This window comes from Mustela putorius, unplaced genomic scaffold (assembly GCF_011764305.1).
Source record: "Mustela putorius furo isolate JIRA1106 unplaced genomic scaffold, ASM1176430v1.1 tig00000135_pilon_pilon_pilon, whole genome shotgun sequence".
NCBI classification, from domain to species: Eukaryota; Metazoa; Chordata; class Mammalia; order Carnivora; family Mustelidae; genus Mustela; species Mustela putorius.
In genome coordinates this window covers 541,983-561,873 of record NW_025421292.1, presented here as the reverse complement: position 1 = coordinate 561,873, position 19,891 = coordinate 541,983, and the positions used below count along the sequence as shown (strand labels likewise).

At 33.4% G+C, this 19,891-nt stretch overlaps 1 protein-coding gene across 1 annotated transcript in view; it reads left to right on the top strand.

The window, feature by feature from the left end:
- The first annotated feature begins 5,244 nt into the window (after window positions 1-5,244).
- LOC101676125 (butyrophilin subfamily 1 member A1-like) overlaps window positions 5,245-19,891 on the top strand; it is a 48,369-nt gene continuing 33,722 nt past the window's right edge. The window contains exons 1-2 of the mRNA XM_045074856.1: window positions 5,245-5,381; window positions 7,241-7,351. Of these exons, the coding sequence (XP_044930791.1) occupies window positions 5,369-5,381; window positions 7,241-7,351 (124 nt within the window). The 5' untranslated portion in view covers window positions 5,245-5,368. The remainder of the gene's footprint in view (window positions 5,382-7,240; window positions 7,352-19,891) is intronic.

Sequence of the window (19,891 nt, the reverse complement as noted above, 5' to 3'; positions counted from 1 at the left end):
TTTGTACCTCCAAACCTTAGGATGCAGTGTGGGTGGGAGTCTATTCTTGTCTTCAGAGGAGGATATTTCTGAGCTTAGGACCAGTGGGAGGTTTGATCAAGAAGGGCATTTGTGCCAGAGTACAGGGACATGTGAGTTGGAGCAAGCATGTGGCAGGCAGCTCTGCACCTATGCTGTGTGTAGGGGAGTGGAAATGGTCCCTAGGCTCTGTTGTCCCTGAAGGGGGTCTCTGTGAATGCACTCCAAGAAGAAGGAGAAATCTCCTTATTGTGTGCCTTTGGTATTCCTCAAAAGCACACTCTGATCCTGGGTTGTTTGCCTGGCATCTCTCCAGGATTAAGGTAGTGTGCTCAGGTCTATATCCCAGCCAAGTTTTCTGACCTTCAAAACTTCAGGCTTCAAGTCCTGCTGGTGTCAAAAAATAAAACAAACAAACAAACAAAAAAAAAACTAGCCGTTTTCATTTTTCCTGCTGATGGCTAGTAGTAGTATTCCCCTTGCCTATTCCTTTGTGTGTTCCCTTCTCTGTTGTCTTTCTTGCAACAAGGGCATGCTCCTCTCTATAGTGCCCATGATCCTTTCCTTCCCAAAACAACATCTCCAAATTTTCTACCTTCCTTGATGTGGCCTCTTCTCTCCCTCTAGTTGTGCAGTTTGTCCTGTCAGTCCTCATGCTGATTTCTTGGGCTTTCAGAAAGATTTCAGAGTTATCTATTTGTGTTTAAGATATGAGATAAGCCTAGATTCTTCCTACTACACTTCCATTTAAACTCCCATCATCACATTTTTATACACTAGTGATGAAGCCGTATAAAGAGATATTAAGAAAACATTCCTATTTAGAACTGTACCAAAAATAATAAGATGCTTAGGAAGAAACTTAATAAAAAAAGTGTAAGACTTGTACTCTGCAAAGTATAGAACTTTGATGAAAGAAATTGAAAACAATACAAACAAATGGAAAGATATTCCGTGTTCATAGTCTAGGACAACAACCATTATTAAAATGTCCATACAACAAAATGAGCCTACACATTTAATGCCGGGACTTTTCACAAAATTAGAAAAAACAATTCTATGGAACTATCCTGAATAGCCAAATCAATCTTGAAAAAGGCAAACAAAGCAGGAGGTATGGAGGTATCACTATTCCAGTATTCTTTTTAAACTACAAAGCTGTAGTAATCAAAACATTATGGTACTGGAATAAAAATAGATTCAATGATCTGTGCAACAGGATAGATAATGCAGAACTAACCCACATTATATGGTAAATTAATTTTTGACAAATGAGGAAGAAATATCCAATTGGAAAAAGACAGTCTCTTCAACAAATAATGTTGGGAAAATTGGTCAGCTACATGCAAAAGAATGGAACATGACCATTCTCAAGAATAAACTCAAAATGGATTAAAGAATAAACTCAAAATGGATTAAAGACCTAACCATAAGACCTGAAACCACAAAAAATCCAAGACTGCACAGGCAGTAATGTCTCTGACATTAGCCATAGCAACATTTTCTTAAATATGTCTTTTTCGGCCAGGGAAATAAAACAAAAATAAGTTATTGGAACTATATCTAAAGAAAAATCTTCTGCCCAGCAAAGGAAACAACCAACAAAACTAACAAAAAATCTACTGAATGGGAAAAGACATTTGAAATGACATGTCCAATACTGAGTTAGTATCCAAGATATATGAAGAACTTATGCAACTCGATGCCAAAAATCCAAACAATCTGATGTAATGGATATGTCCAAAAGAATGGACAGAAGACATGAACAGACATTTCTCCGAAGACATTTAACCAGATGACCAAAAGATACATCAGCATCATTCATCATCAGGGAAATTCTAATCAAATCCCTAGTAAGATAACACTTCACACTTGTCAGAATAGATAAAGTAAAAAACAGAAGAAACAACCGGCATTGAAAAGGATGTGGAGAAAGAGAAACACTTGTGCATTAGTGGTGGGAATGCAACCATGGAAAATAGTTTGGAGATTACTCAAAAATGAAAGATAGAACTACCTTATGATCAGCGATCACATTACCTGGATTTACTAAGATAATTCGGAACATTAATTCAAAAAGATGCATGAATCCCTATGTTTATAGCAACATTATTTACACTAGCCAAAATATGGAAGCAGTACAAGTGTATACCAATAGATGAATAAATAAAGAGGATAAATAAATAAAGAGGGAGTGGAGATACATACAATGGAATATTATTCAGCTATAAAAAGAATGAATTCTCCATTTGCACCAACATTGATGGCTTTAGAGAGTATAACGCTAAGTGAAATAAGTCAGAGAAAGACAATAACATAAGATACATTTACATGTGGAATTTAAGGAACAAAATAAAAGAGCAAAGAGAAAAGAAGAGAGAAAAAACAAACAAACAAAAAAACAAATAAAAAAAACAGACTCTTGACTATAGAGTACAAACAGTGGGTGACCAGGGCAGGTGGGTTGGGGGAATGGATGAAATAGGTAAATGGTGTTAATAGTGCACTCATTTTGATACATACTGAGGAATACGTTGTTGAATCACTATATTCTACACCTGAAACTAATATAACACTGTATGTTAACTATGCTGGAATTAAAAGAAAAATTAAAATGAAACAATAAAATAATAAAATAAAATAAAGTAAAATTCATAATGCTTTTGTTGAAGTTTATCTTACAGAAAAAAGGGGAAAATAAGCTTTTTAAAAGTGACATAATATAACAATGCATATGGAGTACCTAGATGGCTCAATTAAAAATAATATTTTCTTTTCTCTAGCTTGCTTTATTATAAGAAGACAGGCTATAATGCATGTGACACACAAAATGTGTTAATAGACTGTTTATGTTATTGGGAAGGGTTTCTAATCAATAGTAGGCTATCTACAGTGGTAATTTAGCTTTGGGAGAGTCCAAAGTTACACTTGAATTTTGACTGCACAGGGGTTCACTGTTCCAACCCCTGCATTGCTCAAGGGCTAAATATATATTTATTCAACACTGAGATTATACTCTGATGTAAATTATTTTCTCACTAAATATTTTGACTTCTTGTCCTCTTTTGCATTTCTTTTATTATGAGATATTGAGCTTCTTCTCACATGTTCCTTTGTGTTGTGAACTGTATCCATACCCTTTGCTTATTTTTTATTGGATTGTTGGTTCTTTCATTAATTAGCAAGATATATTTGTGTCATGAAAATAATGCTTTTGTCTAAATATAATGTGTAAATAATCAAAATACCTTGGAATTTTTCCATTTCTTTTCATCTGTAGCCACTACAGTAGTCCTAGTCAATATTTATTTTTCTCTCTTGAGTGATTGCAACAACCTGCTAACCAGACTTTTTATTTTCAATCAGAAGAGATGACTAAGCAGTTGGGCTGGTTTAAGTTTGGTGATGAATTTAAACAGAATTCAGTAAAGAAACATTTATTAATAAATTTAAAATATTGTTGAATATCTATATATTAAGTGCTTTTAAAAAGGGTACATCTTGATAAGAAAAGAAACAAAACCAAGAAAGAAATGGTGAATTGGGAAATTGGGGCAGTACCAATGGCCAGAAAGTCTAAGGGCTGTATTGCTTGTTTCTTATTAATAGTTGTATTATAAAGTAGTACTTATTAAAAATGTACCATTGGATATGTTGTGAAATATGTATTCATTCTTGAAACCATAACCATAACCCCCAAAATACACATGTTCATTATTCTAAAACTTCCCTCATGAGACTTTATAATATTCTCTCTCTCCCTTTCTTGCCCTCCTTCTTTCTTGCCCTCCTTGCCCTCCTTATTTCCACACAGTCATTATGTTCCACACATTCTGACATTACAGATCAATTTTCACTTTCTATAATTTTCTAAATGGAACCAAACACTATGTACAACTTTGTACTTTCTTCTATCATTCAGCGTAACTATTTTAAGATTCCCCCATAGTGTTGCATGTATCAATAGTTCATTACTTTTTATTGCTATATATTATTCCATTTTATGTACATATAATAACTTTTTCTATTCACTATCCTACCGATAAATATTTAGGATCTCTCTAGTCCTTACAACTTACAAGGAAAGTCATCATGGATACTCATATAAAAATGTCTTTATGGACATACATTTTTATTTTTTATTTTGCACAGGAGAATGGCTGAGTCATATGGTAGATTTATAGCTTATATTTTCAAAAAACTATCAAATGTTCTTCCAAAGTAGTGGTATCATTTCGTATTCCTAAGAGCAATGTGTATGAGTTTCAATTCCTCTACATCCTTGCCAACACTTGATATGGTCAAGCTTTTTAATTTTAGACATCCTAATAGATAGATGGTTAGTGGTATTTCATTTTGGTTTATATTTGTAAACCTTCATGACTAATGATACCAAATATCTTTTCATGTACCGATTTTCCATCATATATCCTATTTAATGAAGTATCTGTTCAAATCTCTTGCCTATTTTGTATTATATTTGTATTAGCATTTTGAGAGTCCTTATATATTCTGGATAGAAATCTTTTATAAGATTTTTGGGTTACAATTATTTTCTTCCAAACCGTGGAGTATCTTTTCATTATCTTAAAAGTGTCTTGCAAAAAAAAAAACAAAAACAAAAACAAAAGTTGCTCACTTCAGTGAGATTTAATATATCACTGTTTCCTTTTTTATGTAGCATTTTTTGTATCATATCTAAGAAAATGTGTTTTACTCAAGGTCACAAAGATTGTCCCCTGTGTTTTCTTTGAGAGCTTTCATAGGTTTAGGTTTTATATTTACATCAGTGATTCATTTATATATTCACTTATATAGTCAAGGTTTGGATTAAAGCTTTTATTTTCATATGGATAGCCATCTGTATCTATTGTCTTTTCACCTTTGTTGGCAATCAGCTGTGTGTGGATCTGCTTCTGGACTTAAGTTGATCTGTTTGGTTTTTCCTTACACCAACACCAAATTGTCTTCATTAAAGTAAATTTATAATAAATTTTGGAGTTAGATAGTAGGACTCTGCCAATCTTGGTCTTCATATTTCTGTTTGTTTGTTTGTTTGTTTGTTTTTTGTTTGTTTGTTTGGGCTGTTCAAGTTCTTTCGAATTTCCATGAGAAGTTTACAATTATCAAGTCATTTTCAACAAAAAGAGTATGCTGATTTAAAAAAAATGTATTTATTTATTTCACAGAGAGAGAGAAAGCACATGAGAGAACACAAGCAGGGAGAGCAACAGAGAGAGAGGGAGAAACAGGTTCCCTGCTGAGTAGGGATCCTAATGCAGGACTCCATCCCAGGATCCCAGGATCACAGTCTGAGCTGAAGGCAAACACTCAACCTACTGAGTCATCCATGTGCTTCAAGGGTATGCTGAATTTTAATCTAACATATTAAGTCTTCTAATTCATAAACATGGTATGATCATCCATTTATTTAGGTCTTTTTTAGTTACTTTCAGTTGGTTTCCATCCTTACATAGTTTCTTCACATGCTGGTGCTATCCATTTGTGCTGGAGGGATTAGAGTGGACTCTCTGCAGATCTCTTGAGTTCTATCTTTGGGCAGCTTTCTTCTTTTCTATACTCTGCCTTAGTCCCTCCACTCAGGGATTCTTCCAGGCTCAGCCTGTTTCCTCTTTTTCTTTGATGCAACCTAGAAACCTTCTTAAGAGAATAAGCTGTGGAAAATTTAGGTCTTTCCTCATTTGTTTCCTATCCCTTTGAGATCACTCTCCTCTGTTGTCTAATTCCTGATATCTTGGGTTCTGTTGTTCCAGGCATTTTGTTCAATTTTTATGATATTTCATAAAAATTGGAGATTAAATGCATCTTGGCTAAAATCAGAAATCTTGAACAGATTATAAAGTAATCTTAACCAAACAATATTTTTTTTTAAATAAAAACATGTTTTATGGAACTGTAGCACATTTAACCAAGAAACATAATTTTTGTTTAAAAATAAAGTATTCCTAACTGATCTTTTAAAAGGAAAATTGAAATTGTGAAAAAACATGTCATGATTTTATGAAAAGTTTTCTTAAATACCTTGGAAATATCAATTAGGGATGTAAAAGACTACAAGTAAGAGTAACAGGCAGTTTTGAAGTGTACCATCAGTGAGTTATCTCAAGTTGTTCAGGTTTCAACCTAAATGTTAAAGAGAAGAAAAAATTTGAAATAAATTGGGGAAGATCAGAAGGTGATCAGAAGGTCAATATATATTCAAACTAAACATGAGAGTTGAGTGGCTTACCAAAAGGACTGAAAAAATAAATAAATAAAAAGTGGATTTGTTATTAAGCTTGTGAATATAATATCCTGAAAGCAGCCTTCAAGGTCTATAGGAAGATAATCTCACCTCTATGATCAGAGAAACAAAGATTTGGGTTAAATGATTAACCAATCCTTGACAGGAAATGAATAAGCAGTGTTTATCCTAGGAAATTCCAGTATCACTGTGAGTTAATGAAGTACCCACAAAAAACTAACTGACAGTATATGCTAATTTGTGGTAATTGAATGGACATGAAAAATGAAGAAAGTGAGAAAAGATATTGTCAGAAATGCAAGAAAAGAGATTGTCAGAAATACAGTAATTCAGAATATAACATCTGAATTAAGTAGAAATGAGAATATAACAGAGAAATGGAAAATTTTCATCTTGGGCTGCAATTATGCATTGCATAGATAAGAGATGTAGGAAATTAAGAGGTAGAAAATGAAGTAAGTTAAAAAGAGTGAGAAGTATGAGTGGAACAAGTCTTTCTCAGAATTCCAGTTCGAATATTGAGGTAGAATGACAGACTTTCCCATCTCAGAGATAGTTACATAGATTTGATTTTGTCTCATAAAAGCATCCCATAAAATGTTTTTGCAAAGTGCATTTTCTAGTTCAGTCCTCCAAAGTTAACTGAGATTAACCAAGCATCATTGTTATGGGATTTTTGAGGAGAAGAATTCCTAGAGAGCCAGTTGTATAACTCAAGTGAAACTTCCTTAGCACTGGAAGGGTAATTTCTCTTTTGATTTATTTCTCACAGCAACTAGTGTAATGTTATTAAAGTAGCTGATGTTCAAAAACACGTTTCTGTTGTTTAAACAAAGACAACTCTCAGACCTCCCACAGTGGGAGCAGAAAAAATACAAGTGGGCTTTTTTGGGTGAAAGATGACTAAAAATGAAAATTGAATCTAACTGCACATCTATTTTTTTGTTTGTTTTTCAGAAAACACCACAAAATATCATATAATTATAGCTATATTTGGAATCATCATTTTAATACTTCTAGGATTATTTATTTATAAATATTATTGCAAGAAAAATGACAATAAGAATGGTAAGATATAAAAATGGGATACAGTAAATTATGACAAATCTAATAGAATGAGTGGGACAGGTGAGAATAGGGAAAGAGTATTGTCATTTTTTTTTTCTTTGAGATATTAAGCTGTTTAGGAAAACAAAGATCAAAATAATAACAGTTTTTCTTCCATAGCATGTTAATAGTTGTTTATAATCAGTCTACTAGTGGTCATATTTTGAAGTAAAAAGAATGGGTATATTAGGTATGTTTTTGTTGTTGACGTTGTTAGTGTTGAGAAAACAGAAACCAATAAGATGTGGGCATTTGAGGAAAATTTTATTCTAAACTTAAATTTTCATTTCAGTCCCAAAGTTCTCTGTTTCTTAGTATCCATGGCCTATGTACTCCTTTCCTCTTGAATAACCCTATTCTTATCTGAAGTTTGAAGTGATATCAGTTCCCTCGTTAAGAGGGATTCTGATATAAATAAAAAAAGATTCTGATATCTGTCTTGTTAGCTGACTCTTTCCCTTACTTAACAAAGCAAGTTACTGTGTTGAGAAAACCGTTTGGTAAGGATCTGATGGCAGCCTTAGCTAGAAACTGTTGGAATTATGTCTGCAGCCATATAAATGAGAGAACTCTGAATCCTAACCATTGAATCTTAACCCACCAGGGAGGGTCAAGCAGCCATATAAATGAGCTTGTAAACAAATCCTTCCCTGGCCAAGATCCCAGTGGTGCCCAATATCATGATTGCAGTTTTATGAAAAACCCTAAGGTGGAGGATCAGGTGAAGCTGTATTGTGTGATGATAAATGAAACTGTGAGATAATAAATGTGTTGTTTTAATCCACTAAATTTGTAGTTATCTGCTATTTAATAACAGATAATAATACAATACAATACAGGCATAATCTTGGAATATCTCAAGCAAAATGAAAGTTTTAATCATCTTAATGTGCAGTGGAGCTAGTGATTTTTTTAAAGAAAACCTTTGTTTATTAAGTGGACAACCTCATTTAGTTCACTTACTATTTTTATAATATAATTTTATTGATCTTCTTGAGTTTTTGAAAACTATATTTATATCATTTCAAGATGACAATTTCCCTCTTTCTACAGTAAAGTTGTAGATAGATGATAGGAGACAAATCTTTTTTTTTTTTTCATTTTAATATGTCATTTCCTAGAACATCTGAATTATATTGAATGTCCTTGATTTTTTCATATTTAAAATAGATTTTTAAAAAATTTTCATGTATTTGCTAAAAAGAGAGCGAGCACAGCTTATGTTTTAGTTTTTCGTTATTTAGAAAAAATGTTTGCTATCAGTTTCTGATGGATACTCTTTATTGGGTTAATCATGTTTTCTTCTATGCCAAACTTTCAGTTTTTTTCTTTCTCTCTTTTTAATTTTTTTTATGTTCCATTAGCCAGCATATAGTACATCATAAGGTTTTGATGTAGTGTTCAACAATTCATTAGTTGTTTATAAATCAAGAATGAATCTATGATGATCACTTAATTTTTGCATATATCAAAATGATTATTCTTATTTAATTTATTATTTTGGAAATATACATTAACAAAATTTCCACCTTTTAAATAATTCTTGTAATTTTTATAAAAACTTACATGTTCATATGTATAATTTCTTAGTATACTGCTTTAGGTTAACTAAATCTTGGTTGAATTTATAAATCTCATTGGTTCATTTAGACTCCTCCCTTCATTAGTCCTTTTCCTCTCCTAATGTCTGCCATGCTTTTCCTTATGTTCCACAAATAAGTGAAACTGTATGATAATTGTCTTTTTCTGCTTGACTTATTTCACTTAGTATAATCTCCTTCAGTTCCAGCTATGCTGATACAAAGCTGGGTATTCATCCTTTCTGATGGTTGAGTAATAGTCCATTGTATATATGGACTACATCTTCTTTATCCATTCATCTATTGAAGGGTATCTCAGTTATTTCCACATTTTGGCTATTGTGGACATTGCTGCTATGAACACTGGGGTGCATATGGCCCTTCTTTTCAATACATCTGTATCTTTGGGGTAAATACCCAGTAGTGTAATTTTTAATTTTTTTGAGGAAACTCCACACTGTTTTCCAAAGTGGCTGCACCAATTTTCATTCCCACCAACAGTGTAAGAGGGTTCCCTTTTATTTACAACTTCTCTAATGTTTATTGTTTCTTGCCTTGTCAATTTTTGCCATTCTAACTGGTGTATGGTGGTATCTCAATGTGGTTTTGATTTGTATTTCCCTAATGGTTAGTGATGATAAACATTTTTTCATGTGTCTGCTAGCCAGTTGTATGTCTTCATTGAAGAAATATCTGTTCACATCTTCTACCCATTTTTTGACTTGATTATCTGTATTTTGAGAGTTGAGTTTGAGAAGTTCTTTATAGATCTTGGATACAGCCCTTTATCTCTAGTGTCATTTGCAAGTATATTCTCCCATTCTGTGGGAGGACTCTTTGTTTTGTTAACTGTTTCCATTGCTGTGCACAAACTTTATTCTGATGAAGTCCTAAACGTTCATTTTTGCTCTTCTTTCCTTTTAATGTAGTTGCAAAAGTTGAACTGTTGGATCATATCATTTCCCTAATTTCTCTTTCTACAGTTACATTTTTAGTGTGAAGGAAAGTAACTAATTTCTGTGCTTTGATTTTGTATCTTGTCATATTACTGAATTGCTGTATGAGTTCCAGGAATTTGGTGTTGGAGACTTTTGGGTTTTACTTATGGAATTTACTCATCTGCAAAGAGAGAGAGTTTGACTTCTTCTTTGCCAATTTGAATACCTTTTATTTCTTCTTGTTTTCTGATTGCTGTTGCTAGGACTTCTAGTACTGTGTTGAACAACAGTGGTGAGAGTGGGCATCCCTATTGTGTTCCTGACCTTAAGGGAAAAGTCCTCAGTTTTTTCATATTGAGAATGATATTCATCATGGTCTTTTCATAGATGGCTCTGATATTGAAATATGTTTCCTCTATCCCTACACTTTGAAGAGTTTTAATCAAGAAAGGACACTGTATTTTGTCAAATGTTCTTTCTGCATCAATTTTGAGGACCATATGGTTCTTCTCTCTCTTCTTATTAGTGTGTTCTATCACACTGATTGTTGAACCACCCCTGCATCCCAGGGATAAATCCCACCTAGTCATGATGGATAATCTTTTTAATGTACTATTGGATCCTATTAGCTATGGTCTTTTTGAGAATTTTGGCATCCATATTCATCAGGGATATTGGTCCAAAATTCTTTTTTTTTTTTCAACTTATTTTCAGCATAACAGTATTCATTGTTTTTTTGCACCACACCCAGTGCTCCATGCAATCTGTACCCTCTCTAATACCCACCACCTGGTTCCCCCAATCTTCCACCCCCCACCCCTTCAAACCCCTCAGATTGTTTTTCAGAGTCATAGTCTCTCATGGTTCACCTCCCCTTCCAATTTCCCCCAACTCCCTTAAATTCTCCTTTTTGAATGGGCCTTGCCGGATTTTGGGATCAAGGTCATGCTGTCCTTATAAAAACAGTCTGGAAGTTTTCTTTCTGTTTATTTTTTTGAAACAACTTCAGGAGAATAGCTATTATTTCTTCTTTGGCTGCTTGGTAGAATTCCCCCAGGTAATCCCTCAGTCCTAAATGCTTGTTTTTTGGGAGGTTTTTGATCACTGCTTCAATCTAATAACTGGTTATTGATCTATTCAGTTTGTCAGTTTCTTCCTATTTCAGTGTTGGTAGTTTATAGGTTTTTTAAGAATGCATTTCTTCCAGGTTGCTTAATTTATTGGCATATAGTTGATAATAATTTCTGATTATTGTTTCTATTTCCTTGGTGTTGTGATCTCTCCTTGTTCATTCATAATTTTATTAATTTAGGCCCTTTCCTTTTTCTTTTGGATAAGTCTGGTCAGTGGTTTGTTGATCTTATTAATTCTTTCAAAGAAGCAGCTTCTAGTTTTGATGATTTGTTCTACAGTATTTCTGGTTTCTAATTCACTGATCTCTGCTGTAATCTTAATTATTTCTCTTCTTGTGTATGGTTTAGGGTTAATTTGTTGTTTTATTCAGTACTCTAAGGTGTAAATTTATTTGGTTTACACTTTGCTTGAAGTGGTGGAATGTTCATTTTAAGTAGAATAAGAAAGTTTTTGTATGCATTTTTTAAACTCCTAAAGCAAACATAAGCAAATAGAATATAAAGATATATTGCCAAAATACAATAATCAAGTTAAAATGGAATACTGAAAAGTGCTAGAATAATTCATAACAAGGCAATAATAAAAGAACAGAGGAAAAAAGCACAGGGACAAATGTTAACCAAATGTAATACAGAAGCCTTAAATTCAACTATATGAATAGCTTTATTAATTACAAATGGACTAAATATGTTAATTAAAATGAAAGAGATCATCATATTGGACTTTTTAAAAGGCCCAATTATACATTATTAGAAACCTACCTTGAAAATAAATATTGGTTAAAATAAATAAATATATATATATATATATAATGGATGAATAGGATAGAAAAGCATGTACAATACTAACACTAAAATCTGGAGAAGATATATTGATAAGAAAAATTGACTTTAAATCAGGATATAAGGGACATTAAATAATGATAAGGGTATGTGGATGGCTCAATTTGTTAAGGGTCTGCCTTCAGCTCACATCATGATCCCATGGTCCTGGGATCAAGCCCCATGACAGCAAGGAGTGTGCTTCTCCCTCTTCCCTCTCCCCCTACCACTGCTCATGCTCGCTCTCTCTCTCCCTCAAATAAATAAAGTTTTTAAAAACAAAAACAGAAAAAACCTAGTAAATTCTCTGAGACCATTAATACTTCTGAATTAGCAAATTTTAACTTCATAACAAAACCTCAAATACATGAAGTGAAAACTGATAGAATAATATCTGAAAACATCAGCACTCCTCTTTTCGTAGACTGGAAACAATAGAAGTTAGAATACCTAGATAGAAATCTCAATCAATTAGACATTGATAAAAGACTCTAAAAACAACTGTAGAACTATTTTTCAATTGCACATAAAACATACCCTACAAACAAAGTACAGGTGACAGACATACTTTAACCTGTTTGAAGTAATAGAAATCATGCAAATTGTGTTCTATGATCATAAATTAATTATATATCAAAAACAGAGATATAAATAAATTACACCCCACCCAACTCCCCCTGGTATTCAAATATTAAGCAACACACTGATAAATAGAACATGAATCAAGGAGGAAATAACCAAGAAATAAAAAGTATTTTGGATGAAAATGAAAATCCATCATATCATTTTTTATGGGTAGAGTTAAAACAGTGCTTATATGTCGTTTGCAAATATCTTCTCCCATTCTGTCAGTTGTCTTTTGATTTTGTTAACTGTTTCATTTGCTGTGCAAAAGCTTTTGATCTTGATGAAATCCCAATAGTTCATTTTTGCCCTTGCTTCCCTTGCCTTTTGAGTTGTTCCTAGGAAGATGTTGCTGCAGCTGAGGTCGAAGAGGTTGCTGCCTATGTTCTCCTCAAGGATTTTGATGGATTCCTTTCGCACATTGAGGTCCTTCATCCATTTTGAGTCTATTTTTGTGTGTGGTATAAGGAAATGGTACAATTTCATTTTTCTGCATGTGGCTGTCCAATTTTCCCAGCACCATTTATTGAAGAGGCTGTCTTTTTTCCATTGGACATTCTTTCCTGCTTTGTCGAAGATTAGTTGACTGTAGAGTTGAGGGTCTATATCTGGGCTCTCTATTCTGTTCCATTGATCTATGTGTCTGTTTTTGTGCCAGTACCATGCTGTCTTGATGATGACAGCTTTGTAATAGAGCTTGAAGTCCGGAATTGTGATGCCACCAACGTTGGCTTTCTTTTTCAATATCCCTTTGGCTATTCGAGGTCTTTTCTGGTTCCATATAAATTTTAGAATTATTTGTTCCATTTCTTTGAAAAAGATGGATGGTACTTTTATAGGAATTGCATTAAATGTGTAGATTGCTTTAGGAAAGGACTAGTGTCCAGAATCTATAAAGAACTTAGCAAACTCAGCACCCAAAGAACAAATAATCCAATCAAGAAATGGGCAGAGGACATGAACAGACATTTCTGCAAAGAAGACATCCAGATGGCCAACAGACACATGAAAAAGTGCTCCATATCACTCGGCATCAGGGAAATACAAATCAAAACCACAATGAGATATCACCGCACACCAGTCAGAATGGCTAAAATCAACAAGTCAGGAAATAACAGATGCTGGCGAGGATGCGGAGAAAGGGGAACTCTCCTACACTGTTGGTGGGAATGCAAGCTGGTGCAGCCACTCTGAAAAATAGCATGGAGGTTCCTCAAAATGTTGAAAATAGAACTGCCCTATGACCCAGCAATTGCACTATTGGGTATTTACCCTAAAGATACAAACATAGTGATCCAAAGGGGCACGTGCACCCGAATGTTTATAGCAGCAATGTCCACAATAGCCAAACTATGGAAAGAATCTAGATGTCCATCAGCAGATGAATGGATCAAGAAGATGTGGTATATATACACAATGGAATACTATGCAGCCATCAAAAGAAATGAAATCTTGCCATTTGCAACAACATGGATGGAACTAGAGCGTATCATGTTTAGCGAAATAAGTCTAGTGGAGAAAGACAACTATCATATGATATCCCTGATATGAGGAAGTGGTGATGCAACATGGGGGCTTAAGTGGGTAGGAGAAGAATAAATGAAACAAGATGGGATTGGGAGGGAACAAACCATAAGTGACTCTTAATCTCACAAAACAAACTGAGGGTTGCTGGGGGGAGGGGTTTTGGGAGAAGGGGGTGGGATTATGGACATTGGGGAGGGTATGTGCTTTGGTGAGTGCTGTGAAGTGTGTAAACCTGGTTATTCACAGACCTGTACCCCTGGGGATAAAAATATATGTTTATAAAAAATAAAAAATTAAAAGTAAAAAAAAAAAAAAGTTCTTTAAATGAATGAAATAAGCCCAAAGCCATTAAAAGGAAATAAACATAAAAATAATATCAGAAATAAATGATATTGATAATGGAAAAACAGTAGAGAAAATTAATAGCTAAGAATATATTTTTTTAATTTTTTTTCAGCATAAAAGTATTCATTGTTTTTGCTCCACACCCAGTGCTCCATGCAATAGGTGCCCTCCCCAATACCCACCACCTGGTTCCCCAACCTACCACCCCCCGCCCCTTGTAAATCCTCAGGTTGTTTTTCAGAGTCCATAGTCTCTCATGGTTCACCTCCCCTTCCAGTTTCCCTCAACTCCCCTCTCCTCTCCATCTCCCCTTGTCCTCCATGCTATTTGTTATGCTCCACAAATAAGTGAAACCATATGATAATTGACTCTCTCTGCTTGACTTATTTCACTCAGCATAATCTCTTCTAGTCCTGTTATGTTGATGTAAATGTTGGGTATTCATCCTTTCTGATGGAGGCATAATACTCCATAGTGCATATGGACCACATCTTCCTTATCCATTCATCTGTTTAAGGGCATCTTGATTCTTTCCACAGTTTGGCGACCATGGCCATTGCTGCTATAAACATTGGGGTACAGATGGCCCTTCTTTTCACGACATCTGTATCTTTGTGGTAAATACCCAGTAGTGCAATTGCAGGGTCCTAGGGAAGCTCTATTTTTAATTTCTTGAGGAATCTCCACACTGTTCTCCAAAGTGGCTGCACCAACTTGCATTCCCACCAAAAGTGTAAGAGGATTCCCCTTTCTACACATCCTCTCTAACACACTTTGTTTCCTGTCTTGCTAATTTTGGCCATTCTAACTGGTGTAAGGTGATATCTCAATGTGGTTTTAATTTGAATCTCCTTAATGGCTAGTGATGATGAACATTTTTTCATGTGTCTGATAGCCATTTGTATGTCTTTATTGGGGAAGTGTCTGTTCATATCTTCTGCCCATTTTTTGATATGATTATCTGTTTTGTGTGTGTTGAGTGTACTTTGAAAAAAACAATGAAATTGACCAACCTCTAGTAAAACTGGCAAGTAAAAAATATACATATATGTATGAGAAGGCTTTGATTACCAAGATTAAGATGAAGGAAGGCAACAACTAAAAATTTAGAGACATTGAAAAATAGACAATATTATTATCAAATTCAAGCCTAAAAGTCCAAAAGATTACAAGAAATAGGCAATTTCTTTGAGAGATGTAAATGGCAAAACTTCTTACAGAAGAAATAGTTAAGTGAATAGTCCTTTATCTATCATCAAATAAATTGAATTTGTAGCTTAAATTTTTTTAAAGATTTTTATTTACCTATATGACAGAGAGAGGGAGATCATAAGCAGGCATAGAGGCAGGCAGAGAGAGAGGGGAAGCAGGCTCCCCGCTAAGCAGAAAACCCGATTTGGGGCTCGATCCCAGGACCCTGAGACCACAACCTGAGCCGAAGGCAGAGGCTTAACCCACTGAGCCACCCAGGCACCCCTGTAGTTTAAAATTTTTAAAGAGGGAAAAATCTAAGCCCAGTTGGTTTCAGTGGGAATTCCAGTGAACATCTGAAGAAGAAATAACATCAATCCACAAACCACTTCCAGAATATAGAAGAGGTGGAAAAATATTTTACCTCACTTTATTAAAAAAAAATAGCATGATATAAGAATCAGGTGAAAATTCTAAAAGTATAGGCCAATATTTATAAGAACATAGAGAAAATTTCTGAAAAAAAATATTAACAAGTAAACACAGCAATACATGGAAAAGATAATGTAGTCTGACTGAATCAGGTTTATTCCAGGAATGCAAAATTGTCCTAAACTTAAAAAAAAAAAAAGTGACAAATACAATGTACCATATCACAATCTAAAAAATAAAAATAATGTGATCACTATAATAAAGACATAAAACACATTAGATTAAAAAATCAATATCTATATCTCCATTCCTATTGAAAACTATCAGCAAACTAGAAATATATGTAAAAATCTTTAACTTGATAAAGGGCACCTACAAAGAAAACTACAGTTAACATTACCATTAATGAAGAAAGACTGAATAACTTCTCCCCCAAAAACCAGATGAGACAAGGATGTCTGCTCTCATCAGTTTCATTAAACATCATAGTAGAAGGTCTAGCCAGATCAATATGGTAAGAAAAAGAAATTTAAATATGCATATTGGAAAATAATAAGACATTATCTGCTTCTAGGTGATGTGATTGTCTACACACAGGGGATGCAAGAAATTAGATTCTAGAAAGAATAAGTAAATTTAGCAAGAGAAACTAAGTCCCATAAGGATAAATTAAATTGAAAAAAAGAAAATAACTAAACAAGTTGGGAACTGGCAGATCAAAGTCTAAATGTGGAAAAGGGATTTCAAAATATGTGGGGAGTAAAGCAGCAGCCCAGGAGAGTCATTGCCTCTGGGGGGAAAAGAAAAAAAAGAGATCTATAGAGAAAAGAAAGGAGGAATGAATCTACTAAAAGAGATAAACTAAGGATCATTCAGAATGAAAGAGATAAAAGGATACATAATACTTGGTCTCCCCTGTTCCCAAAAACATTAATAAAGTAACTGCAAAGATGAGAACATACTGATAGATGAAAACATCCTGAAATAGATATTGCGTCCATTAAATACTCAAGCCACTTCCATATAAGACTATAACTAAAAGTCAGAAAATGCAAACTAAATCTTTCATGCAAACAAAAATATCCCCCAAATTAAATATAAACTTAAGAAGATAATTATATCATACTAAAAACTATATTAAATATGTTTAAGCATTTCATGACATGGAAAAAAAATAAAGAGCACCTTGAATCAAAAATGTGAATACAAAGCACAGAAATGGAAAAAGAATAAAGAAATTGCACAAGGGTTCACTGAAATAAGAAGAGAAAGTTTGAAAGAATGAAGAATAAAGGAATAAAGATGATGGATTCAGATGAAAACTTTGTAAAAAATATTGAAGAAAAAGAAAAAACTACAGAGAATTTTAAAGTTTTGTTTTGTTTTGTTTTGTTTTTTTGTTTTTGTTTTTGTTTTTAAGCAAAAAGGATCAGAAACGAGTGATAGAAATGCCGGAAAAAAAGACTGAACATTCTTCATTGGTGACTCAGAAGAATGAAGAAAATTGTAAGAAAAAGAAAATGAAAATAGTGAACCAATAATCATATTTAAAAGCAAAACTCAAGAAAACAGTTCAAGTAAAAGAAACATTGACCCAGGAAAATCAAATCTAAAACAAATTCTAGTATTGCTATTAAGATTTAAATTTAATTTAAAAAAATCTTTAGGACCTCCAGAAGAAAACAAAAACTCTGCATAACTGCAGAGCTTGGTCCCCTGTGGCAGAAACAAAGAAAAGGAATGAGTTTTCTCACAAAGCTGGCACTATTTGGCTTGACTGAGATGGAGCACAGACTGAGGTTTTTTGTTTTTTTTCAAAGATCAGAGGAAGCAAAGGTGTCATTGGCCATAGTCTTAGTGTGCACACCTCAAGAGATCAGCCTCAAACACCACAGACCACTGAAATTCTTTTTCAGTCAAAACCAGTCCATAAAGGCTGGGAATGGTAGCTTCATTTTCAGATATGTAGATAACAAAGCAAACATACAAGGAACATGAAGAATCAAGAAAATATGAGACAAAGGAAGAAGGCAAATCTCCAGTAACAATCCCTAAAATATAGAGATCTGTAAATTGTCTGGCAAAAAATTGAAAATAATAATCTTAAGAAGCTTAGTGTATTACAATGGAACACAAATAGACACCTCAACAAAAACAGGAAAATACATGAATAACATGAAATTTCAACAGTGAGATAGAAACTTCTTTTTAAAGATCCAAACAGAAATACTGTAGCTGAAGAATATAATAACTAAATTCAAACATTCACTAAAGGTTTTCAAAAACAGACATCATTGAGCTGAAGGTACAACCAACAAAAACAAAGATAATTTAAAATTATGCTCTCAGAGGAACAAAAAGAAAAAAAATAATAAAAAAAGAGAGAAGAATATCTAATGCACTACGGGATGCAATCAAGGAATCCATACATACATTATGAGACTCCCACAATGAGAAGAGAAAGAAAAAGAGTGCAGGAAGTCTGTACGAAGAAATATTTACAAATACAAGGAGAGAAGTAGACATTCAGGTTCATGAAGCCCCAAGAATGTTAATAGGTTTAATGTATGCATTATAATTAAATTGTCATAAGTTAAAGACAGAAAATTTTGAAAGCAGCAATAAAAAAATGATTCATCCAAAAAAACCCCATGGAGCACCCAAAAAGACTGTAAGTGGGTTTCTCAGCAGAAATCTTGCTGGAGAGTAGGATGATATGTTCAAAATACTGAAAAAGAAAAAGTGCCAAACAAGAATATTATAGTTAGAAAATCTGTACTTCAAAAATAAAGGAGAGATGAGCACATTCTCAGACAAAAGGAGTTCTTCATCACTAGGCATGCCTTACCAGAAATGCTAAATGGAGTTCTTCAAGCTGAAATGAAGGAAAATAATTAGCAGCATTAAAGCATGCAAAAGTATAAAACTCACTGGTTAAAGAAAATAATTAAATACAATATATTATATTACTGTATTGGTGGCACATAACCACTTTCAAGTCAAGTACAAAATTTAAAAGATAATAATAATAAAAGTAATTAAAACTATAATAATTTATTAATGGTTACACAATATAAAAAGATGTAAACTGTGACATCAAAATATACAGACAGTGTTGGGAGGAGGAAAGTGTAATGTCATCTAAAGCAATCAAAAGTTGCTCTCAGTTTAAAATAGACTGTTATAAGACATTTTATACCAGCCTCAAATTTATGGAAACACAAATTAAAAAGTTGTAGTGGGGGGAGGGGGGAAGAAGAGGGTGGCGGGTTTATGGACAATGGGGAAGGTATGTGTTATGAAGTATGTAAACTTGGCGATTCACAGACCTGTACCCCTGGGGCTAATACATTATATGTTAAAAAAATTAGAAAAACATGTATACAAATTAAAATGAAAAAGTTGTAGATTCACAAACTATAAAAGAGAAAGGAATGAAAGCATACCACTACAAAGTAAGACAGCAAGAGAAGAAACAAAGAAATAGAAAACACTCATAAAATAATTAACAAAATGGCAAAAATGAGTTCTCACCTATATATAGTTACTTAAAGTATAAATAGATCAAATTCTACATCAAAAGACTCTAAATCAAATTAGCTAAATCAAGTTTTTAAACAGTAAAACTCAATTACTCATTTTAGATGTAAGGATACACACAGGCTGAATGTGAGGAAATGGGAAATTTTCCATAAAAATTGTAAGCAAAACAGAGCAGGGGTGGCTATAGATCATACAAAATAGATTTTAAGTCAAAACTGTCAAAAGAGAAAAAGAAGGTCATTTATTTTAATAAAAATGATCAATTTATCAATAAAATATAACACTTTAAAAACATATATCCCAACATTAGAGCCCCTGAATATAGAAAGCACATATTAACCAACCTAAAGAAAGAAAGAAATGACA